Source organism: Mobula birostris, chromosome 7 (genome assembly GCF_030028105.1).
Source record: "Mobula birostris isolate sMobBir1 chromosome 7, sMobBir1.hap1, whole genome shotgun sequence".
NCBI lineage: Eukaryota > Metazoa > Chordata > Chondrichthyes > Myliobatiformes > Myliobatidae > Mobula > Mobula birostris.
Window position 1 is genome coordinate 174,250,298 of NC_092376.1, and position 25,791 is coordinate 174,276,088.

Genomic DNA, 25,791 nt, shown 5'->3' on the forward strand with positions numbered 1-25,791 from the left:
TGCAGGTACAGCAGGCGGTGAAAAAGGCGAATGGTATGCTGGCATTTATAGCGAGAGGATTCGAGTACAGGAGCAGGGAGATACTACTGCAGTTGTACAAGGCCTTGGTGAGACCACACCTGGAGTATTGTGTGCAGTTTTGGTCCCCTAATCTGAGGAAAGACATCCTTGCCATAGAGGGAGTACAAAGAAGGTTCACCAGGTTGATTCCTGGGATGGCAGGACTTTCATATGAAGAAAGACTGGATGAACTGGGCTTGTACTCGTTGGAATTTAGAAGATTGAGGGGGGATCTGATTGAAACGTATAAAATCCTAAAGGGATTGGACAGGTTAGATGCAGGAAGATTGTTCCCGATGTTGGGGAAGTCCAGAACGAGGGGCCACAGTTTGAGGATGGAGGGGAAGCCTTTTAGGACCGAGATTAGGAAAAACTTCTTCACACAGAGAGTGGTGAATCTGTGGAATTCTCTGCCACGGGAAACAGTTGAGGCCAGTTCATCGGCTATATTTAAGAGGGAGTTAGATATGGCCCTTGTGGCTACGGGGGTCAGGGGGTATGGAGGGAAGGCTGGGGCGGGATTCTGAGTTGGATGATCAGCCATGATCATAATAAATGGCGGTGCAGGCTCGAAGGGCCGAATGGCCTACTCCTGCACCTATTTTCTATGTTTTCTATGTTTCTATCTTAATAAGATATGCTATCTAATCCAGAAAGTTTACCAGTACACTATATAGATATACTGAATAACTAAACCTGTCAATGTTGGGTTAAATTGTTGATGAAATAAAATGTACATGGTCTGTGAAAAGAGTGAAACAGTGGGATGGAATGATAAATTGGTGTGATTGTAAACCATGGAAGGAGAGTGCATGGTTGGTGCATCAGTGATTGGATGGAATTGAGCAGCTGCCATGTTGGTGATTGAGTGGCTGGAGTGTCAGTGATTGGGTAGTTGAGTGGCTGGAGTGTCAGTGAATGGGTAGACTTGAGCTGCTGGAGTGTTGGTGATTGGGTAAAATTGAGCAGCTGGAGTGTCAGTGATTGGGTAGGGTTGAGTGGCTGGAGTGTCAGTGATTGGGTAGAGTTGAGTGGCTGGAGTGTCAGTGATTGTGTGGAATTGGGCATTTGGTGTGTTGGTGATTGGGAAGAATTTGCATGTTTTCAGTGTTGCTTTAGGCTCTCCTCATTCAAAAATGATGCAGACTGGTTCTTGCAGTGTTTTAATGTGAATATTTGGCAATTTTGTCTTTACCGAGAATCTTAAGACAACTGGAGAGCCTCATGGAAAATTGTTGATAATTTATTTAAAGCTTTAGGAATAGGACACAATTTTTTCTGGTGATCAAATTAGAATCTAATAGAACATAAATGAAATTGGGAAGAGTGATGGAGGCACTGACTGCTTACATACCGAGCTGAACAAGCATCACTGGATCATGTGAAATAATTCTGTAAAAGCAAGATGAGAAAGCAAGTTGATGTGTCGATAATACTGGCCCAAAGCCACGTTATAAGTATTAGGTTCAGCCTAGCAGCTTTATTGCTGAGAATCTTATGACAGAAGCAATTTACACATTTTTGAAATACGGTGAGTTCCAGTTAACTGGGACACACTGGGACTAGTACATTTTGGCACAATTAAGCAGTTGCCCCAATACAAACTACTGTTTAACTGAGTAATAAATTAGAACACTACCAATAGTACCACAGTACTATAAAAACTGTGTATCGTTTCCTAATAGTTATCGACAGAGGAATTCATTCGGTGTACGTAATGAACAAAATCAGCGCAGACACCTAGTGCAGATAATGGACAGCCTTCATACAATACAGAGCAAGAGGATAAGACGTGAGAGAATAGGACCAATCAAGTGTAACAGTGGAAAAGTGTGTATGGAACCGGAGGAGATAGCAGAGGTACTTAATGAATACTTTGCTTCAGTATTCACTACGGAAAAGAATCTTGGCATTTGTAGGGATGACTTACAGCGGATTGAAAGGCTTGAGCATATAGAAGCAGGGTGTGGTGGAGCTTTTGGAAAGCATCAAGTTGGATAAGTCTCTGGGACCAGACGAAATGTACCCCAGGCTACTGTGGGAGGCGAGAGAGGAGATTACTGAGCTTCTGGCAATGATGTTGCATCATCATTGGGGACAGCAGAGGTTCCGGAGGATTGGAGGGTTGCAGATTTTGTTCCCTTATTCAAGAAAGGGAATAGAGATAGCCCAAGAAATTATAGACCAGTGAGTCTTACTTCAATGGTTGGTAAGTTGATGGAAAAGATCCTGAGAGGCAGGATTTATGAACATTCGGAGAGGCATAATATGATTAGGAATAGTCAACATGGTTTTGTCAAAGGCAAGTTGTGCCTTACGAGCCTGATTAAATTTTTTGAGGATGTGACTAAACACATTGATGAAGGAAGAGCAGTAGATGTAGTGTATATGGATTTCAGCAAGGCATTTGATAAGGTACCCTATGCAAGGCTTATTGAGAAAGTAAGGAGGCATAGGATCCAAGGGGACCTTGCTTTGTGGATCCAGAATTGGATTGTCCCCAGAAGGCAAAGAGTGTTTGTAGACAGGTTATATTCTGCATAGAGGTTGGTGACCAGTGGTGTGCCTCAGGTATCTGTTCTGGGACCCCCTTCTCTTTGTGATTTTTATAAATGACCTGGATAAGGAAGTGGAGGGATGGATTAGTAAATTTGCTGATGACACAAAGGTTTGGGTGTGTTGTGGATAGTGTGGAGGACTGACAGAGGTTGCAGCAGGACATCGATAGGATGCAAACCCGGGCTGAGAAGTGGCAGATGGAGTTCAACCCAGATAGGTGTGAGGTGGTTCATTTTGGTAGGTCAAATATGATGGCAGAATATAGTATTAGTGGTAAGACTCTTGGCAGTGTAGAGGATCAGAGGGATCTTGGGGTCCAAGTCTGTAGGACGCTCAAAGCTGCTGCGCAGGTTGACTGTATGGTTAAGGAGGCATATGGTGCATTGGCCTTCATCAACCATGGGATTGAGTTTAAGAGCCGAGAGGTAATGTTACAGCTATATAGGACCCTGGTCAGACCCCACTTGGAGTACTGTGTTCAGTTCTGGTCACCTCACTACAGGAAGGATGTGGAAACTATAGAAAGGGTGTAGAGGAGATTTACGAGAATGTTGCCTGGATTGGGAAGCATGCCTTACGAAAATTGGTTGAGTGAACTTGGCCTTTTCTCCTTGGTGCGGCAGAGGATGAGAGATAACCTGATAGAGGTGTATAAGATGATGAGAGGCATTGATCGTGTAAATAGTCAAAGGCTTTTTCCCAGGGCTGAAATGGCTAACACGAGAGGGCACAGTTTTAAGGTGCTTAGAAGCAGCTACAGAGGAGATGTCAGGGGTAAGATTTTTTTACACAGAGAGTGCTGAGTGCGTGGAATGGGTTGCCGGCGATGATGGTGGAGGCGAATACAATAGGGTCTTTTAAGAGACTCCTGGATAGGACCTGTATTGTTCTGTAGGTTTTCTGTGTTTCTAACGCTTTTGACACTTACAGGCTCCAAATTTTAATTTTCATCGTAACATTCAAGAATAATGGCGAAAGCTTCAAATTCATTGTAACTCCTAACTTGTTGAAGTAGTGAAATTGTTTCATTTTCACTCCTAGCTGTTTCTAGCATTTCCAAGCCTGAACGCATGCAACCATAGTGAGCAAAACAGTTCTGAATTGTCTCACTACTTATTTCTTGCCAACTATCAGTGACAAAAATCACTGCTTTTTGAACGCAAACACACTCATCTGATGCTTTTTAAAAACCGTTTGCTCTAAGCACAGTGTAGCACTAACGGCCATACTAACACTAGTTAGAAATTGTTTGGCAATCAGTCAATTGTTTCTCAATTGTTTTTTTTTCTTTAAGGGAGGTCCCATGTAAGTGGCTGCCCAATTAATAGCGATACAGAATAAGAGGCTATCCTGTTCAAATCTCATGATATATAATCTATACGTTCTTTGAGTTTGAATTGAATTGAATTTATTGTACTCAAATCTGGGCACCATACAAGAATATTATTATTAAAACATTATGATCATGTACAACCATTAAAAGTCCAAAAGAATCCTTCGGTTTATGTTGAGAGAAATATAAAGCTATGGAATTTATACCACAACTTATAGAATAGGTTTCAAGAGGGCGCCGGTAACTGGCGACTCTGCGCGTGCTCTCCCAGCAAACTGCCCTCTACGCTACCCTATACCTGAGAAACCCTTCTAAACCTCCAATCTGCTACATCTCGCAAAATCAACAACACCCTGGTGAAGCTACTGACCCAGCTGGAGGTCACCGCACCAGAATTGCTTCTTCAACTCCGGTCTGCACCTGGACCCAACCAGTGAGGCCTGGTCCGAGGCCCACCACATTCCCGGAGACCAAGGGCGTGCTACCATGCTTGGAGACACAGCCCATTCCGACCAGCACCTCTCCAGAGCAGGCAACCACACAGATGTGAAGTTGGAAACCTTAAGGTTCCCCAGACGCTTCCCCAGAGCGACCACCGTAAAGCCCCGTTGGTGGACATCCACAGCTGCCAGATTTGAGGCCTCCGCCGCCGACCTCAGAAATCGAGCCCAAGGCTCAGCTGGAGCAGAGGCCTCTGCAACCGTGACTCGGTTTACGAACTTTTCAGCCAGGAGCCCGGCCCTCCGGGATTAAGTGTCAGCTTCGGAGCCCCACCCAATTGACAGCCCGGGCCCCCGGCAGCTGGATGTGGCAGCGGAGCCTCCCCCCTCACTCGGCCTGACCCAGAACGCCCGACGACGTGACCCGCCGATCAATCCCTGCGGGACGCGTCCGCCAACCTCAAAGAGCTGCCAACAACACACTGCATTGATGGAAACCTGGAAAGATGCACTATTTACCGAGGAGGCGTGGGAAAAGAGCTGGGGACTGCTGGTCAGATTGAAGCTGAGGGGCTTCAGGGTCCCTATGCCCACCGTCCTACTAGCTAATGTGCAAGCCATAGAGAACAAGGTGGATGATCTTAAAGGGAGACTCACCTACTGTAGGGAGATGCAGAACTGCTGTGTATTCTGTTTCACCGAGACCTGGCTCTCCCCTGCCACCCCCGAATGTGCCATCCAACCGGAGAGATTTTTGTTCCATCGGATGGACCGCACGGCGTCTTCGGGCAAGACGAGGGGAGGTAGTGTCTGCCTACTGATCAACACTGCGTGGTGCTCGGACACAGTGGCACTGACAAGCTCCTGCAGCCCGGACCTGGAACACCTGTCGGTGAAGTGTCATCCCTACTATCTGCCATGGGAATTCACCTCGGTCATACTGACAGCGGTCTACATTCCCCCCCAGGCGGACATGGAGTGTGCTCTGAGCATACTGTATGCCAACATCAGTGAACTTGAGACCAGGTATTCGGAGGTTTTGCTCATTACAGCTGGGGTCTTTAACCAGGCCAACCTCAGAAAGGCGCTGCCACAGTTATACCAACATGTCTCCTGCCCCACTAGAGGCCCGAATATACTTGACCACTGCTACACAGCAGTCAAGGATGCCTACCGTTCCGTCCCACGACCTCACTTCGGAAAATCGGACCATCAGGCAGTACTCCTCCTCCCGGCTTACAAACAGAAACTGAAGCGGGAGGTCACGGTGTCAAAAGTGGTGTCGCATTGGACGGAGGAAACGGATGAGGTCCTCCGTAACTGCTTTGAATTGGTGGACTGGTTAGTATTCAAATACTCGGCAGCTAACCTCGATGAGTATGCTTCAGCTGTCACGGACTTTATCTGGAAATGCACAGAGGACTGTGTGTCTCACAAGACGATCCAGGTATTCCCTAACCAGGAACCTTGGATGAATTATGAGGTTAAATCCCTTTTGAAGGCTAGAGCTGTGGCTTTTAGGTCCGGGGATACCAGTCGCTACACGGAATCCAGGCGTGAACTCCAGAAAGCTATTAAGGGCGCCAAAAGGCAATATCGAGCCAAGTTGGAACCCCAGGCTAACCAGAGGGATGCCAGTAGACTATGGCAGGGCCTAACTGAGATCACCGGGCGTAAAGAAAAGGCTGGGAATATCAATAACTGTGGCGCTTCTCTTCCTGACGAACTTAACGTATTCTACGCAAGATTCGAACAGAAGAGGAGCATCCCGCTCCCTCCGGATGAACCGGACCTGGTGACATCGAGATTCATCGTCACCGAGGAGGACGTTAGAAGGGCCTTCCTGAAGATAAATCCAAAGAAGGCGACGGGCGCAGATGGTGTCCAGGGACAGGTTCTCCGGGCCTTTGCAAGCGAGCTAGCTGGAGTGTTTGCTGACATCTTCAACTGCTCCTTGCTTCAGTCTAAGATCCCTTCATGTTTTAAGAAGGCAACGATCATCCCAGTGCCGAAGAAGAGCAAGGTGGCCTGCCTGAATGACTGTCGACCTGTGGCTCTGACATCAATTGCTTTGCAATTCGCCTACCGGAGCAACAGGTCAACGGCAGATGCCATCTCTCTGGCCCTACATTCCTCCTTAGAACACCTGGAGAATAAAGACACATATGTAAGGCTCCTTTTCATTGACTACAGCTCTGCCTTTAATACCATCATCCCAAATAAACTGATTCCTAAGCTCCAGAACCTAGGCCTTAGCACTCAGATCTGCAGCTGGATCTTCAACTTCCTCACAGGCAGGACCCAGGCTGTAAAAATAGGGGACAAGCTCTCCTCTACAATCACTCTGAGCACCGGTGCCCCACAAGGCTGTACTCAGCCCCCTACTGTACTTACTGTAACCTATGATTGTGTAGCCAAGTTTCCATCGATCTCAATATATAAGTTTGCTGATGACACCACAATTGTAGGCTGTATCTCGGGTAATGATGAGTTTGAATACAGAGAGGAAATTAAGAATCTGGTGTCATGATGCGAAGACAATAACCTATTGCTCAACGTCAGCAAGACGAAGGAATTGGTTGTTGACTTTAGAAGGAGTAGCGGACCGCACGACCCCATTTACATCGGTGGTGCGTAAGTAGAACAGGTCAAAAGCTTTAAGTTCCTCGGGGTCAATATCACAAATGACCTGACTTGATCCAACCAAGCAGAGTCCACTGCCAAGAAGGCCCACCAGCGCCTTTACTTCCTGAGCAAGCTAAAGAAATTTGGCCTGACCCTTAAAACCCTCATTCTTCTAGGGTGCATCACAACCTGGTATGGAAGTTGTCCTGTCCAAGACCGGTAGAAGGTGCAGAAGATCGTGAACACAGCCCAGCACATCACACAAACCAATCTTCCGTCCTTGGACTCACTTTACACCTCACGCTGTCGGAGCAGGATAATCAAGGACACGACCCACCCAGCCAACACAGTTTTTGTCCCTCTTCCCTCCAGGAGAAGACTCAGGAGATTGAAGATTCACATGGCCAGATTTGGGAGCAGCTTGTTTCCAACTATGATAAGACTGCTGAACGGATCCTGACCCCGATCTGGGCTGTACCCTCCAAATATCCGGACCTGCCTCTCGGTTTTTTTGCACTACCTTACTTTCCCTTTTCTATTTTCTATTTATGATTTATAATTTAAATTTTTAATATTTACTATGGATTTGTAATCCAGGGAGCGTGAAGCGCGGAATCAGATATCGCTGTGACGATTGTACGCTCTAGTATCAATTGTTTGGCAACAATAAAGTAAAGTATATAAGTATACAACTTCATGTGGTCCAATTTAGATTGCGTCGGGGGCACTTCTGGACATTACACAGTTCGGGAAAAAACAATTAACTTTATTTGTCACATGTACATTTCAATGTTTACTGGCATGGATAGAAAAATGACTGACAGGCAGGAGGCAGCAAGTGGGAATAAAAGGGGCCTTTTCTGGTTGGCTGCCAGTGACTAGTGGTTTTCCTCAGGGGTCAGTATTGGGACCCCTACTTTTCACATTGTTTGTCAATGATTTGGATAATGGAACTGATGGCTTTGTGGCAAAGTTTGCAGATGATATGATGATAGGTGGAGGGGTAGGTAGTGCTGAGGAAGCAATGTGATTGCAGCAGGACTTAGACAAATTGGAAGAATGGGCAAAAAGTGGCAGATAGAACACAGTGTTGGGAAATGTATGATAATGTATTTTGGTAAAAGAACAATACTGCAGACTACTATCTAAATGCGGAGAAGGTTCAAACAATAGGGGTGCAGAGGGACTTGGGAGTCCTCGTGCAAGACTCTCAGAAGGATAATTTAAAGTTTGAGTCTATGGTAAAAAAAGGCAAATGTAATTTTGGCATTTATTTCAAGGGGAATAGAATATAAAAGGAAGGAGATAATGCTGAGGCTTTATAAGACACTAGTCAGGCCGCACTTGGAGTATTGTCAACAGTTGTGGGCACCATATCTCAGAGAGGATGTGTTGTCATTGGAGAGAGTCCAGAGGAGGTTCACGAGGATGATTCCAGGAATGAAGGGTTAACATATGAGGAGTGTTTGGCAGCTTTGGGTCTGTACTCACTGGAATTTAGAAGAATGCGAGGGATCTCATTGAAACCTATCAAATGTTGAAAGGACTAGAGAGAGTGGATGTGGAGAGCATGTTTCCTATGGTGGAGGTATCCAAAACTAGAGGGCACAGCCTCAAAATTGAGAGGGGCAATATTTTAGAACAAAGGTAAGGAGGAATTTTTGTAGCCAGAGAGTAGTGAATCTGTGGAATGCTCTGCCACAGACTGCGGTGTAGGCCAAGTCCATGGGGATATTTAAAGTGGAAGTTGATAGTTTCCTTATTGGTCAGGGCATCTGAGGATATGACGAGAAGGCAGGTATATGGGGTTGAGTGGGATCTGGGATCAGCCTGATGGAATGGTGGAGCAGACTCGATGGGCTGAATGGCCGAATTCTCCTCCTATGTCTTATGCTCTTAGAGTTAAATATACTTTGTTGTTTGCATCAATGATCAACACAGTCTGAGAATGTGCTGGGGGCAGCACACAAATGTCACCACGCTTCTGGTGCTAACATAGCATATTCACAACTCACTCACCCAAACATACCGGTCTAGAGAAGTGGAGTGTACATTTGTTACCTGCTGTTAAATTATGAGGTGAGATTACAGAAATTAGCTTTCTATTTGCTGAAATTCTGAAGATCATAGAATAATCTAAAAATTTCAAGACTTAAACATTTTCTTTTTATTTACTATATATTGCACTTGTTGCCAGGTGGCATTATTGAAATGTGCACTGTCTAAAGAAATGTTAATTGTTGAATGCAGAGGACCCTAGTGGGACTATCGAGGACTAGGTGGTATTGCTTTGGACATGGGAGTTGTCCATTTATAACAAAGAGGAGAAACTTCTTCTCCCAGAGTGGCAAATATTTGAAATTCTTTACCTGCAGATTTGTGGAGGTTGAGTCATGAAATTTATTCAAGCTGTGCGAAATATATTTCTGTACTAAAGGTGGGGGAGGCGGTGACGTGTGGATGACAGTTATGGGAATTTACAGGGAAATGGAACTGAGAGCCAACTAAGATGGGTTCTGATTTTATTACCTGGAAGAACAGGCCTTTGGGTTCATGGCTAAAGACTTTTACTGCTGTTATGCCCTGAACTAGGGGTTCCCAAACTATTACTACCATCAACCATGCTGAGGATGTTCTACGAGTCTGTGGTGGCCAGTGCTATCGTGTTTGCTGTTGTGTGCTGGGGCAGCAGGCTGAGAGTAGCAGACACCAACAGAATCAAAAAACTCATTCGTTAAGGCCAGTGATGTTGTGGGGATGGAACTGGACTCTCTCACGGTGGTGTCTGAAAAGAGGATGCTGTCTAAGTTGCATGCCATCTTGGTCAATGTTTCCATCCACTACGTAATGTACTGGGTGGGCACAGGAGTACATTCAGCCAGGGACTCATTCCACCGAGATGCGACGCTGAACGTCATAGGAAGTCATTCCTGCCTGTGGCCATCAAACTTTACAACTCCTCCCTTGGAGGGTCAGACACCCTGAGCCAATAGGCTGGTCCTGGACTTATTTCCTGGCATAATTTACATATTATTATTTAATTATTTATGGTTTTATGTTGCTATATCTATACTCTATTCTTGGTTGGTGCAACTGTAACGAAACCCAGTTTCCCTCGGGATCAATAAAGTATGAATATGACTAACTCTACAGCCATCCGTCTCCTGAACCGGCGTGAATAACTTCACTCAGCACAACTCTAAACTGATTTCACAGTTACAGACTCCCTTTCAAGGACAGTATAAGTCTTATTCTCAGTATTTTTATTAATTGTACCATTTGTTTTTTGCACATTGGTTATTTGTCAGTCTTAATGTATAGTTTTTCATGGATTCATTGTATTTATTTTCTTGTAAATGTCTGCAAGAAGATAAATCTCAAGGTAGTATATGGTGACATATATGTACGTTCATAATAAAATTTACTTGACTTTCATTTAAAACAAATCTGCTATTTGCAGCTCTACTTAAATCCTCATTCACTTACACTTTCTTTTACAGACAGACTTGCCATATGTAAATAGTGTTGCAGAGAACCTCAAAAATTTGTAAGTATTTTTCATATTTCTCCTTTTTGAAGATTTTTCTTGGCCTGTAGGATGTTCTTGATTTTAAAAAAATGTTGCTCTCTACTCTCTTGATGTTTTAGAATGTTGTGTGTTATTTAATTGTGGAGAATCAAAATATAATTAAGGTGAAATAGGTTGGTTTTTTGACATTTTTGTTCTTAGTATCAAGCAAGTAAATAATTTGAACAACACACAAAGTGCTGGAGGAACTCACCATCTATGGAGGGGAATAAACAATCCTGATGAAGTGTCTCACCCTGAAACATCAAGTGTTTATTCATTTTCGTAGATGCTGCATGACCTGCTGAGTTCCTCTGGTATTTTGGGTGTGTTGTTCAAGATTTCTAATATCTACAGAATCTCCAGATGAGATGTGTTGCACATTATCTGGATTTTTCATGGTGTCACATCTGGTGGAGCGTAGTGCCAGAGACTGGGGTTCGATCTCAACCTCCAGCACTATCTGAGTGGAGTTCGCACATTCTTCCTGTGGCTGTGTGGGTGCTCCCGTTTCCTCCCAAATCCATGGGTTACAGGTTAAATCAGCCTCTGTAAACTGTCCCTAGTGTGTGGGCGTGATAGTTTAGGGGTAGGACTTGATGGGAATGTCAGGAGAGCAGGTTACAGGTGGAAACTGGATGGAGAATTAGATTGCTGAGTGAGCTGGCATATACTCAGTGGGTGAATATTCTTCTATCATAAGCAAAAATGGAAAATTGAAATAAATGTCTAATTTAATTTTAGAAAGATTGGTTGAAGAATAAATATTAGTTATTGGAAGAGATTTCCCTGCAGTTCCTCAAACTTTAAAAGTCAACCACAACAGAAACTACGTTGAGTTTTACTATAAACTCACTCTGTTGTGTCACCAAACATGTGTAAAATATAAACCTGTTTGATGTTGCCCTGCTGCTGTGTATCAGTATTCCTCTCTGACTGACCTGGCATTGGAGAGTATCTGTAGGAGGTTCACAAGAATTATTCTGGGAATGACAGGGTTAATAAACAAGGAACATTTGTGGCTGTGGGCCTGTACTCACTGGAGTTTAGAAGAATGGAGTGGGGATCATATTGAAACCTAGTGAATATTGAAAGGCCTGGATAGAATGGATGTGGAGAGGCTATTTCCGATAGTGGGAGAGTCTAGACCAGAGGGCTAGAATACATGGATGTCCCTTTAGAAGAGATGAGGAAGAATTTCTTTAGCCAGGTGAATCTGTGGAAGCCATTGCCACAGATGGCTGTGGAGGCCAAGTCACTGGGTATGTTTAAAGTGGAGATTGATAGGTTCTTGATTAGTCAAGGTGTCAAAGGTTACAGGGAGAAAGCAGAATGGGGTCGGGAGGGACAATAAATCTGGCAGAACAGACACCACGTTATGATCTTATGGGTTTTAAATGCACTGAAACCTCTCTGTAGTGGCTGCACCACCCTACAGTAACCCTTCAGTATGTTGTCCTGCACCTTGGAACATGCCATTCAATCATGGATGCTCCTTCTGTAGGATAATCATGTTTCAAACAAGGTAATGTGATTTAATAACTTTGATTCAATGGCAGAGCCAACTTGATGGACCAAATGCCCTAATTCTGCTTCTCTGTCTTATGGTCTAACTGTGAAAGCACTTTGAATACAGAGATGGATATCTCTGAGAGAATGAGGTTTAATATCACTGGCAAATGTCATGAAGTTTGTTGTTTTGCAGCAGCAGCACATTGAAATACATAATAAAATCTATAAATTAAGTATATATACATATAAAAGTTAAATTAAATAAGTAATGCAAAAAGAAAGGAAAACAATAGTGAGGTAGTGTTCATGGGTTCCTTGTCCATTCAGAAATCTGATGCTAGAGGGAAAGAAGCTGTTCCTGTAATTGAGTGTGTCTTCAGGCCCCTGTACCTCCTTCTTGATGGTGGCAATAAGAAGAGAGCATGTTCTGGATGAAGGGTTTCTTCATGATGGGTCCCCCTTTCTCAGGCATTGCCTTTTGAAGTTGTCCTCAGTGCTGGGGAGGATGGTGTCCGAGATAAAGCTGGCAGAGTTTACAACCCTCTGCAGCTTTTTTCTGCTCCTGTGCAGTGCCCCCCATGCCAGACACACAACCAGTTGGAATGGTCTCCACGGTACATCTGGAAATTTGAGTGTCATTGGTGACACAGCAATTCTCCCCAGACTATAGTTCTGTTGTGCCTTCTTTGTAATTATATCAATATGTTGGGGCCAGATACGTCCTCAGAGATGCTGATACCCAGGAAATTGAAACTGTTCTCTCTTTCCATTTCTGATATCTCAGTGAAGACTGGTGTGTGTTCCCTTGTCTTATCCTTCCTGAAGTCCACAATGAATTCCTTAGTCATAATGAGGTTGAGTGCAAGGTTGTTGTTGTGATACCACTCAACCAGCTGATCTGTCTCACTCCAATACACCTCCTCGTCACCATCTGAAATTCTACCAACAATAATTGTGCCATTGGTAAATTTATAGATGGCATTTGAGCGGTGCCTAGCCACACAGTGGTGGGTGTAGAGAGAGCGTAGAGTAGTGGGCTAAGCACACATTCTTGAGGAGCACCGGTGTTGATTGTCAAGATGTTATGTTACAATATCTAGATCATATACCATACAGGTTTATTGCTGCAATCCAGTTGTCTGAACCCTGAGATATTGTCCAACACAGGCCTGATCCTGAGCATAAATTATTGAGTATATTTAAGACAGTGGTTGATAAGTTCTTGATTAGTAAGGGCGTCAAGGGTTATGGGGAGAAGGATTTGAGAGGGAAAATAAATAAGCCATGATAGAATGGTGGTACAGACTCAATGGGCCAAATGACCTAATGCAGCTCCTAGGTCTTATGGTCTTATAAGGAGTATGAGATTCATCTCGGAGAGAGGCTGGTGAACTGAAGCTTGATTTAATCTCTAGAACAGACCTGAATTTTCTAACCATTAGATTAGATTATGAGAACACTCAGTTCTCTTTTATTGTCGTTCAGAAATGCATACATGCATTAAGAAATGATACAATGTTTCTCCAGAGTGATATCACAGAAAACAGGACAAACCAAAAACTAACACTGACAGAACCACATAATTATAACATATAGTTACAACAGGGTAAAGCAATACCATAATTTGATAAAGAATAAACCATGGGCACGGTAAAAAGAAGTCTCAGTTGATTGACTCCTGAGTCCCTGATAGCAGGCAGCAAAAGGGAGAAACTCCCTGCCATAAACCTCCAGGCACCATCAACTTGCCGATACCTTGGAAGCAGCCGACCACAGCTGACACTGAGTCCATCCGTCCGAAAACTTCGAGCCTCTGACCAGCCCCTCCGATACAGCCTCCCAAGCGCCATCCTCTGCCAAGCACCTTCGACCTCTCCCCGGCCGCTGAAACACGCAAAGCCAAGGATTTCGGGGCCTTCTGCTCCAGAGATTCCGGTTACCACACAGTAGCAGCGGCAGCGAAGCAGGCAGTTCAGAAGTTTTCCAGATGTTCCTCCATTCTCTCACGACCGTCTCCATCAAATCAGAATTGTGCACGGTCCTCTACTTGACAGATTACAGACATCATTCACCGGAGAGGCCGCGCATGCTGCTGTTGCACTGCCATCTTCTCCATTATGTCTACTCTTTGCTTAAAAGGCCAGCATAGAACATTTAATCAGAATATTTGTATTAAATCTCATTACGATTAATGTTTGTATAAGATCTGTATATCGGAAACACCAGGAGCTGGAATTTGATTATCAAGAGCTTCAAAGAGTTTAGCTGCTGAAATGCAGGAAGTGTCTTTCCAAATTCTTCTAATAGATATCTCTTCAATCATCTCTCATCTCAATAGTCAGATTGATGTCTGTCATTTAGAATTACACTAATTTTACATGAAAGAAAAAGCAGTCTTTGCCCAGCCCCACATACAAAATCAAGGCAAGTCACTTTTATTGTCATTCAAGTATATACATGTATACCATCAAACAAGACAACGTTTCTCCAGACCAGGGTGTAAGCGCTGTAGTACACATAACACACATAGAACACATATAATTTAGGAAAGCATGAATTAAATCTATAAATGAATTAAGCATAGATAAACAAAGTAAAGTGCATAAATTAAATATTGTAGGGTACGGTACAAACTATCTGGTGACACGGTGCTGGAGGACCTCAGCAGGTTAAGTGGCAGCTAGGGAGAGGAATAAACAGTCGACGTTTTGGGCCAAGATCTTTCATCAGGACTGGAGAGGAAGGGATCTGACCACCAAACATATCTTTCCCTCCCTACTACAGCCCCCTCCACTTTCTGCAGGGAGTGCTCCCACGTGATTCCCTTGTCCATTCATCCCTCCCTACTAATCTTTCTCCTGGCACCTATCCATTCAAGTGACAGAAATGCTACACCTGCCCATATACCTCCTCCTTATCCCCATTCAGGGCCCAAATAATCCTTTCAGGTGAGGCAATACTTCACAAGCGAATCTGTTGGATCATCTATTATGTCTGGTACTCCCGATGCAGCCTCTCCTACATTGGTGAGACACAATTTAAATTGGGGGACTGTTTTGTTGAGCACCTCCATTCCATCCACCAAAAGTGAAATTTCCTGGTGGCCAACTACTTTATTTCCAAACCATTCCCATTCAACAGTCCATGGCCTCCTCTTTTGCCATGATGAGACCACTCTCAGGGTGGAGGAGCAGCACCTTATACTCCGTCTAGAGTATCTTCCGGTGTGATCCCATGTGCATTAATTTATTCTTCTGGTATTTTTTTTTCCTTCCCCTTCCCTCTTCTTCTATTCCCCGCTCTGGCCTCTTATGTCTTCACCTCTCCCTGGTGCTCCTCCTTCCCTTTCTCCCATGGTCCACTCTCCTCTGCTGTCAGATTCCGCCTTCTTCAGCCCTTTACCATTCCCACCCACCTGGTTTCACCTATCACCTTCTAGCTAGTCCTCCTTCTCCTCCCTCCACCTTTTTATTCTGGCATTTCTCCCTTCCTTCCCAGTCCTGCTGAATGGTCTTGGCTTAAAATATCGACTGTTTATTCATTTTCAAAGATGCTGCCTGACTTTCTGAGTTCCTCCAACATTTTGTGTGTGTTGCTCTGGAAAGGAAGATTCCCATTTTATCTCACTACAGCCTTGCAGCATAGAGCTCTGAATGTACTAGGAATACTCTGTAAATCTGGATCTGCGTTTGTAGAGAGAGAAACTGACTTAACGTTTCAGGTCATCTTTGGTCCAGCCAAAAACTTGTTTGAATGCCAACACATTGAGATGTCTGTAGAGGAATGCTGCCGACTGGCACGTTCTGGGCTGCAAGGGTATGTGTTGAGGGATGCACTGAAGCTTGATGCAGCCACCGCAAGGCACAGTGGGGGAGGACCACAGTGTCGGGTTCTTGTCCCACTGGCGAGGGAGGGGCCAGGTTGGAGGAGGAAGCCCCTCAATTATCGTAGTAGTGAACCATCCCAGAGGGCCACATGAGTGGCAATGGTGCTATTGGTTAGGACAATGTAGTGGAACTCTATCCATCCATCCATCCCACCGAGCCACGCCACCCAGCAACCCACCTATTTAACCCTAGCCTAATCACAGGACAGTTTACAATGACCAATTAACCCTCTAACTGGTATATTTTTGGACTGTGGGAGGAAACAGGAGCACCCGGAAGAAAGCCATGCAGTCACAGGAAGAACATGCAGACTTTCTTAGAGGACATTGGAACTGAACTACGAATTCCAACACCCCGAGACGTAATTAGCGTCGCGCTTCCATGGTGGCCCAGTACGTAACACGTTGTCTTTGAATGTAAGAATGAAAAGGCATTGCACAGTTCATTCTTGTAAACAATTTCTTTTTATGAATAAAGTTTATTATGGCTAAAAAAAAAACTGGGGAAGTCAAATAATATACCGTTTTAATGTTAGTTGTTCAACTCTGTTTTTAACATGTGGTCCCGCGCACAATAGAAGAGGAGTTTTATACTGGAAAAGTGGCATTGTTCTAAGCAATGGTGAGGGTGACACAGTGGCATAGTGATTAGCAAAACACTATTACAGCACCAATGACACTGGTTCACTTCCTGCCGTTGTCTGTAAGGAGTTTGTAAATTATCCCCATGACTGTGTGGGTTTTCTCTGGATGCTCTAGTTTTCTCCCACAGTCCTAGATATAGAAGTTAGTAAGTTAATTGGCCACATGGGTGTAATTGGGCGATATGGGCTCGTTGGGTCAGTAGAACCTTTACCATGTTGCATCTCCAAAATAAAATAACATAATCCCCCAGCAATCACTCACAAGGAAGGGTGTGTTTATACTGTGTACATGTTCTAATAAACCAATGAACAACCCAAGTTTCCTCTTACCACTGAATCTAAGGACCCTTCTTTCCCCTCAATCCCATCGCTTTTCTGAAGACACTTACAACTCTATCCCCCTATCCTGACTCAGTAGCAGTTCTCTTCTGCTCTATAGCAGGCAAGTCCAATCCCTGCTGCTGCTTATGCTCTCACCCTTCAACACCCCAGCACCAGCTGATATTTATCTAGCTGTTCTTTCACTGCATTGCTATCATCAGCCCCTCCCTGCGGGAGAAAGTTTCATATATTCCCCATGCTCTAGGCATATGGATGTAATGCTGAGATTTGCTAAGGCATTGGTCAGACCGTACTTGGAGTATTTTGGGCTCTGTATTTAAGAAAGGATGTGCTGGCATTGGAGAAGCTCCAGAGGAGGTTTATGAAAATGATCCCAGGAATGAAAGGGTTAACATATGAAGTGTGTTTGATGGCTCTGGGCCTGTACTCACTGGAGTTTAGAAGAATAGGATTCTCATTGAAACCTATTGAATATTGAAATGCCTGGATAGAATAGTCATAGTCATACTTTATTGATCCTGGGGGAAATTAGTTTTCATTATGAAAATGGATGGATGTGGAGAGGATGTTTCCTGTAGTGGGTGAGTCTATGACCAGAGGGCACAGCCTCAGAATAGAGGGATGTCCATTTAGAAGACCAGCAGAATTAGGCTATCAGGCCCATCGAGTCTCCTCTGCCATTCAATCTTGGCTGATCCTTTTTTTTTCTCCTCCTCAACCCCAATTCCCAGCCTTCTCCCTATAACTTTTAAAGCCATGTCCAATCAAGAATCTATCAATCTATCAAGAAACAAATACATATATTAAATTTATTTCGAATCCCATGGAGCATGTGGAGACCTTCCAATATCCAGGCAGTCTTTCTTTCTTTTTTTTCTGTTTTTTTTTCTTTTTCTTTTAGGTCGGGGTATGTATCGGGCAGAAGGGTTAAGGGAAGGGGGAAGGGTAGATATTATTATTCCATGTAATCAAGTTTGAAAATTGAATAAAAAAAATTATTTAAAAAAAGAACCTATCAATCTCTGCCTTAAATACACCCAACGACCTCGCCTCCACATTCTTCCTTCTTCAGCACTTACTCTTGCTCCTATCACCTTCCAGCTTCTTACTTCACCCCCTCTTCCACACCCACTCACCTGATCTCGCCTATCACCAGCCAGCTTATACTCCTCCCTCCTCCCCTCATCTTGTTCTGGCTTCTGTCCCTTCCTTTCCAGTCCTGATGAAGGGTCATGGCCCAAAACATTGACTGTTTATTCCCCTCCACAGATGCTGCCTGACCTTCTGAGTTTCTCGAGCATTTTGTGTGTGTGTGACATTCTTAGCATCATTGCATTTAATCTTGTTAACATTTTTTTTAAAAATCCATGGCACCATGTGGCCCCTGGAATGATACACCGTTTCAATGTTCAAGGGGCTTCCTCACCTGTCTCAGAACCCCCTCCATGTTCAGTAATTGAAGGAGCCAGGACTGGCCTGATGCTACAGAGCCTGCACTGAGTTCAGTGTGTCCCTCAGCATGTCCTCCTGTAGCCTGGACTTTGGCTGTTGGCAGCATTCACTTACGGCCATCTCACTGTGGAAGACTGAGCTTCAGGTTGACCAAAGAGTGTCTTCCTCCAATTTAATGATCTTCCAGCATCTCAGTATTTATTTTAACAAGGCTTACTCATCACTCTGGGGAGAAGACCCCTGCCTGTTTGTAACGCGTGTGTAGTGCTGGTCGCCACACTCTTTATGAGAAGATCAAATTATATACTATTACACACTGAGGGCCTTTAGAAGCTCTAGGTATCAGAAGGAGGCAGTGAATAGAAAACACACACTTCTGGAGGTAAGTTTGTTTTTAAAAAAATAGCAATATGTACAAAATATATACAAAATATTTATAAGGTAGAATAATTCAAAATTCCTACATTCTGTCTCAGGTTCCCAATCTCAGATAGCAAATGAAAACCAAATTCCTTTTTAGTTAGAATGAGTGAGATTCAGTAGAATAACCTTTATCCCTCCAGTTTTTCTAACTAATTAGATCCAGTAATACACACGAAATGCTGGAGGAATTCAGCAGGCCAGGCAGCATCTATGTAAAAGAACATAGTCGATGTTTCAGGCCAAGATCCTTCAGCAGGACTGGGGAAAAAAGATGAGTAGATTTAAAAGGTGGGGGAAGGATCAGATAAACACACGGTGCGAGGTGAAACTGGGAGGGGGAGGGGCGAAGTAAAGAGCTGAGCAGTTGATCGGTGAAAGTGATACAGGGCTGGAGAAGGGGAGTCTGATAGGAGAGGACAGAAGGCCTTGGAAGAAAGAAAAAGGGGGAGGAGCACCAAAGAGAGGTGATGGGCAGGCAAGGAGATAAGGTGAGAGAGGGAAAATGGATGGGGTAACAGTAAGGTGGGGGGCATTACTGGAAGTTTGAGAAATCGATGTTAAAGGCATCAGGTTGGAGGCTACCCAGAATATAAGGTGTTGTTCCTCCAACCTGAGTGTGGCCTTATCACGACAGTGGAGGAGGCCATGGAGAGACATATTGGAATGGGAAGTGGTATATGTATATGTACATATGTATATATGTGCGTGTGTGTGTATGTGTGTGTGTGTATACGTACACCCCTTAACTCCTTTCACATCAATTCTCCAACATTCGGTAACTTATGTCTTTGCAAAAATAATTAGTTCTTCCAGAAAATCAAATTCAGATTCTTCGAATTAAAATTCGAAGAGGAGATGTCGGGGTAAGTTTTTTACACAGAGTGGCATGTGTATGGAATGGACTGTTGGTGACTGTGGTGGAGACGGATACGATGGGGTCTTTTAAGAGACTCCTGGATGGGTACATGGTGCTTAGAAAAATAGAGGACTATGGGTAACCCTAGGTAATTTCTGAAGTAAGTACATGTTCGGCACAGTATTGTGGGCCGAAGGGCCTGTATTGTGCTGTAGGTTTTCTACGTTTCTATGTTTCTAAAAATAAACATATACATCCAAACGTATTAAATCTTCTATGTCTTGAAACATTTCGTTCCCACGCTGGTGCTTCAATCTTGGGTCGTTTGCCATCTTGTTTCTTGGTTCATTGGATGAAATAGTGAGTCATCCATGGAAGGTCAATTCACAATACTTACACATAAAAACCTGGCCTGTATACAACAGGATTACAGTTATGCACATTCTATTTTCTATTTCAAAATAACTCAATATCACACTGTCATTTCCAAATGTTTCTCAGTTACAACACTACTGAACATATTTCACATACAAATTATACACTCAGAACAATAAAAGCGTTTTAACTCACCAAATTCTTTTGTTTGATTTAACAGAACTAACTCCTGGTTACACGGTAGAGATCTTGGACATTTATCTCTGCCGATATTGTTTCTGTAGCTGCTGCTTGTTATAGCTGTAGTTTCATTAATCCTTTAACTGATATCGTCTCTCCTCTAGGGGTTTCACCCTGAGGATTTCCAGTAAGTAGGGTAGAGATACACACTACTAATTCCACTTTTAACAGTTTATATCTTTAGTTTCTAATAGTTTGCTGCATTTCTCTCACGTCTGCGCCTGTGTCAGCTACGCCTCATTCTCACATAGCTTTTTTTTTCCCCAAACTCTTTTTTAAAAAAAATTCAGTAAACCTTGTTTTCATCCCTCTGCAGGTGGAGCTTTATAAAATCATGTCTTTGGGGTTTAATTAACTGAAGTTACATGTTCAGTTTATATCTTTAGGTATCATTTCTCAGTTGTGATATCATCTTGTAAATGTATTAAAGCCATTTGGGTTCATTGTCATCTGCACAAGCCAGTGTGTGCACAGGTGTAATGAAGAACTTTCAGCAGCATCACAGGCACAGTACACTGTCATATTATCAGAGGGATAACTCTTCCCCCAGGACACATGTAAACAGCTTTCACAGAAAACCATAAATTAGACATAAATTTCACAATTTTTTACTCGAAAGGACAGAGTTAGAACAAAAATAAGTCTATTTTAGTGTTTATGTTTTAGTGTATCTATTGTTTTTTTTGTGATCTCAAAGACTGTTCAAGTCTTGGTGGCACATTAGTGTTGTGGTTAGCATGTTACAACGCCAAAGATCCAGGTTCAATTCCCACCAATCTCTGTAAGGAGTCTGTACATTCTCCCCATGACCGTGTGGGTTTCCTCTGGGTCCTCCAGTTTCCTCCCATGTTCTGAGATGTACCGGTTAGTAGATTAATTGGTCACACGGATGTAATTGGCAGTACGGGCTCGTTAGGCCGGAAGGGCTGTTACATTAAATATAAACCAGGGTGCAAAAGGAATTTCTCTTTAGAATCAGAATCAGATCTATTATCACTGTCATATATGATGTGATATTTATTTTGTGAAAACAGTACAGTGCAAAGGTATAAAATTGCTATAATATAAAATAATAGTAAGTTCAACATAACATTGAAGGTATTTCTGTTTCTGATGCACGGTCTCCTGTACTGCCCAGTGGGAGTGTCTCACTCCCCAGTGACTCCTGCAGTCATCAGCACTCTGCAGCTAGTAACAACAAGATAGGTGATAAATCGGTCACACTTTAGGTGTCTCTTGCAAATTTATGTGTCACACTTTGTAATGAAGCAAATTGAGAGCACAAGTTCCTGCTGGATGAGTAACCGGGAAGGAATTATTTTTCCATTAAGAGCAAAGGGTTTTTATTGAGAGGAACTGTTTTTGCTGTCAGGAGTACCAGAGGGCACGGAAAAATGTGATCAGTAAAGGAAGGGAGAGGAATAACATCTTTTATTTCCATAGAGATTTGGAGTGAGCTGTCTGCACAGGCCCAGAATCAACTCTCAGGGTTCAAGTTCAAGTTCCAGTTTAATTATCATTCAAACATACACATGATTGAAGTAGCCAAACGAAATACCATTCCTCCAGGGCCAAGGTGCAAAACACAAAACCAACAGTCAGATACACATTTATTTATTTATATGTGTGTGTGTGTGTGTGTCTTGCTCTCCTCTCTCTCTCTCTCTATCTGTATATATATCTATTTATCTCTCTATTTATCGATCTACCTCTCTCTCCTTCTGCTCTGCCCCGCAATCCCCCAATTTAATCCTAGCCTAATCATGGTCAGTTAACCTACCAAACGGTATGTCTTTAGACTGTGAGAGGAAATTGGAGCGCCCATAAGAAATCTACATGCTTTCAAGGGGAGAACTGCTTCTAGGCAGCGGTGGGAATTGAACTCATGATGTAAAGAGTTGTGCAAACCACTACACTACCATGCCACTCTTAGTGTGTATAATTATGATAGGAGAAAAACATATAGTTGCAAAAGTCCCTGAGTGTCATGGCCTGTGGATTGATGGAGCATGGATGTTGTCCTGGAGCCATGTTTCTGCAAGAACAAGTCCACAGTAGTTCCTCATATTGCATAGTGCAGCCGGGGATGATGGGAATCCAGCTTGTCTTCCACTGAGCGAACACTGGAAGGCAGCACCGATGAGAGGAGCTAGCCCCCAACCCAGCATGAACTCCAGCAGCACACAGCCAGTTCTGGCATCTCCTTCCTCAATGAGGACATGTGCTGTCAGGGGAGGTTGGACATACTGCGGTTGTTTTCTCTGGAGCAGCAGAGTCTGAAGAGAGATTCAGTAGAGGTTTATAAGATCATTTATAAGATTACCCAGTATATTTTCCCAGGATTAAAATATATGGTACAAATGGTCAGGTATTCAGGTTGAGAGGGCTAAGTTGAGGTGAAATGCATTGCCAGAGGTAGTGGTGGAAGCAGGTAGCGTTGGGAGTAATTTAAAGGACATTTGGACAGGTACATGAGGATTGCACAGAAGAAGACTATACAGTTTAATATCTGGCTAAAGAGTTTGTGTAGTCATAGTCATACTTTATTGATCCCGGGGGAAACTGGTTTTCGTTACAGTTGCACCATAAATAATAAATAGTAATAAAACCATAAATAGTTAAATAATAATATGTAAGTTATGCCAGGAAATAAGTCCAGGGCCAGCCTATTGGTTCAGGGTGTCTGACCCTCCAAGGGAGGAGTTGTAAAGTTTGATGGCCACAGGCAGGAATGACTTCCTATGACGCTCTGTGTTGCATCTCGGTGGAATGAGTCTCTGGCTGAATGTACTCCTGTGCCCACCCAGTGCATTATGTAGTGGATGGGAGGCATTGTCCAAGATGGCATGCAACTTGGACAGTATCCTCTTTTCAGACACCACTGTCAGAGAGTCCAGTTCCATCCCCACAACATCACTGGCCTAAGTTTGTTGATTCTGTTGGTGTCTGCTACCCTCAGCCTGCTGCCCCAGCATACAATAGCAAACATGATCGCACTGGCCACCACAGACTCGTAGAACATCCTCAGCATTGTCCAGCAGATGTTAAAGGACTTCAGTCTCCTCAGGAAATAGAGGTGGCTCTGACCCTTCTTGAAGACGGCCTCAGTGTACTTTGACCAGTCCAGTTTATTGTCAACTCGTATCCCTAGGTATTTGTAATCCTCCACCATGTCCACACTGACCCCCTGGATGGAAACAGGGGTAGGAGGAAAGGCATAAAGTTTTTGGATCATTGGGCTCTCTTCCAGGGAAGGTGGAACCTGTACAGAAGGGATGGCTTGCACCTGAACTGGAGGGGGACTAATATCCCAGCGGGAAGATTTGTTAATACTGCACGGTAGAGTTTAAACTAGAGTTGTAGGAAGATGGGACAGAGTGCCAGAACAGTTAGTGAAGAGTTTGTGGAGGTAGATGTTGGTAAGACCTCAGACAAAGTTAGGAATCAAAAGGTTGAACATGTTGCGACTAGTGTCCTGAGTGGTGTATATTTCTGTGCAAGAAGTATCGTAGGAAAGCGGATAATAGTGCTGAAGATGAGGTAGCTGGTTTACAAACAGGGGCAATGTGTAGTGAGGGGAGGCTACTGATAGGGCAAAATTGCAGTCAACAGGATGAGTTGCAACGTAAAAGGTGGCCAGAATCAAGAAGGATGAATACAGGACTGAAGGTGTTGTATTTGAATACGCACAGTATACGGAATAAGGTAAATGAACTTGCAGCACAATTAAACATTGGCAGGTATGATGTCATGGGCATCGCTGAATCATGGCTGAAAGGAAATTTATAGCTGGGAGCATAATGAAGGATACACATATCAAAAAGACAGGCAGGAAGGCAGAGGGTGTGGCATTGCTCTGTTGGTAAAAGATGAAATCAAATCATTAGAAAGAAGTGACATAGGGTCAGAAGATGTTGAATCATTGTGGATAGAGCTAAGGAATTGCAAGGTATAAAGACCCTGATGGGAGTTGTATACAGACCCTCAAACTATTGTAAGGATGTGGTCTACAAATTACAATGAGAGATAGAAAATGTTTGCTAAAAGGGCAATATTAGAATCTACATGAGGGACTTCAATGGGTAGGTAGATTGGGAAAATCAGGTTGGTGCTGGACTGAAGGCGGGGGAATTTCTAGAATGCCTACGAGATAGCTTTTTAGTGCAGCTTGTAGTTGAGCCCACCAGGGAATCAGCTATTTCGGACTGGGTGTTATGCAATGAAAGAGAATTGATTAGAGAGCTTAAGGGCAAGTGATCATAATATGATCAAATTCACTCTGAAATTTAAGAAGGAGAAGCTGAAGTCAGATGTATCAGTATTACAGTGGAATAAAGGGAATTACAGAGGCATGAGAAAGGAGTTGGCCAGAATGGACTGGAAAAGAACACTGGCAGGGATGAAGACAAAGCAGTAATGGCTGGAATTTCTGGAAGCAATCCGGAAGGCACGGGATATATACATTCCAAAGAGGAAGAAGTATTCTAAAGGTAAGATGAAACAACCGTGGCTAACAAAAGAAGTCAAAGCCAGCATGAGAGCCAAAGAGAGGGAATATAATAAAGCAAAAATTAATGGGAAGTTAGAGAATTGGGAAGCTTTTAAAAACCAACAGAAGGCAACTAAAAAAGTAATTAAGAATGTAAAGACGGAATACAAAAGTAAGCCAGCCAGTAATATTAAAGAGGATACCAAAAGTTTCTTCAGATACATTAAGTGTAAAGAGAGGCGAGAGGCGATATCGGACTGATGGAAAGTGATGCTGAAGAGGTAGTAATGGGGGACAACAAAATGGTGGATGAACTGAATAAGTATTTTGCATCAGGCTTCACTCTGGAAGACACTAGCAGTATGGTGGAAGTTCCAGGTGTCAGAGGGCATGAAGTATGTGAAGTTACCGTAACTAGAGAGAAAGTTCTTGGGAAACTGGAAGTTCTGAAGGTGGATAAGTCACCTGGACCAGATGGTATATACCTAGAGTTCTGAAAGAGGTGGCTGAAGAAATTATGGAAGCATTAGTAATAATCTTTCAAGAATCACTAGGTTCTGGAGTGGTTCTGGAAGACTGGAATATTGCAAATGTCACGACACTCTTCAAGAAGGGAAGAGAGGCAGAAGAAAGGAAACTATTGGCCAGTTAGTCTGACCTCAGTGGTTGGGAAGATGTTGAAGTCGATTATTAAGGATGAGGTCTCAGGTTACTTGGAGGCACATGATAAAATAGGCTGTAGTCAGCATGGTTTCCTCAAGGGAAAATCATGCCTGTTCAAATCTGTTGGAATTCTTTGTTGAAATAACAAGCAGGATAAACAAAGGAGAATTGGTGGATGTTGTGTCTTAAATTTTCAGAGGTGTTTGACAAGGTGTCACACATGAGGCTGCTTGATAAATTATGATCCTGGTATTACAGGAAAGATTCTAGCATAGATAAAGCAGTGGCTATTGGCAGGAGGCAAAGAGTGGTAATAAGGGGAGC

The 25,791-nt window shown here is 43.4% G+C and overlaps 1 protein-coding gene across 2 annotated transcripts in view; it reads left to right on the forward strand.

Moving 5' to 3' along the window:
- The window catches only part of LOC140200581 (alpha-1,3-mannosyl-glycoprotein 4-beta-N-acetylglucosaminyltransferase B), a 431,883-nt gene that overhangs the window by 184,843 nt on the left and 221,249 nt on the right, over positions 1 to 25,791 (forward strand). For both annotated transcript variants that reach the window (XM_072264115.1, XM_072264112.1), the window contains exon 5: positions 10,518 to 10,564. In XM_072264115.1, coding sequence (XP_072120216.1) covers positions 10,518 to 10,564 — 47 coding nt within the window. The remainder of the gene's footprint in view (positions 1 to 10,517; positions 10,565 to 25,791) is intronic.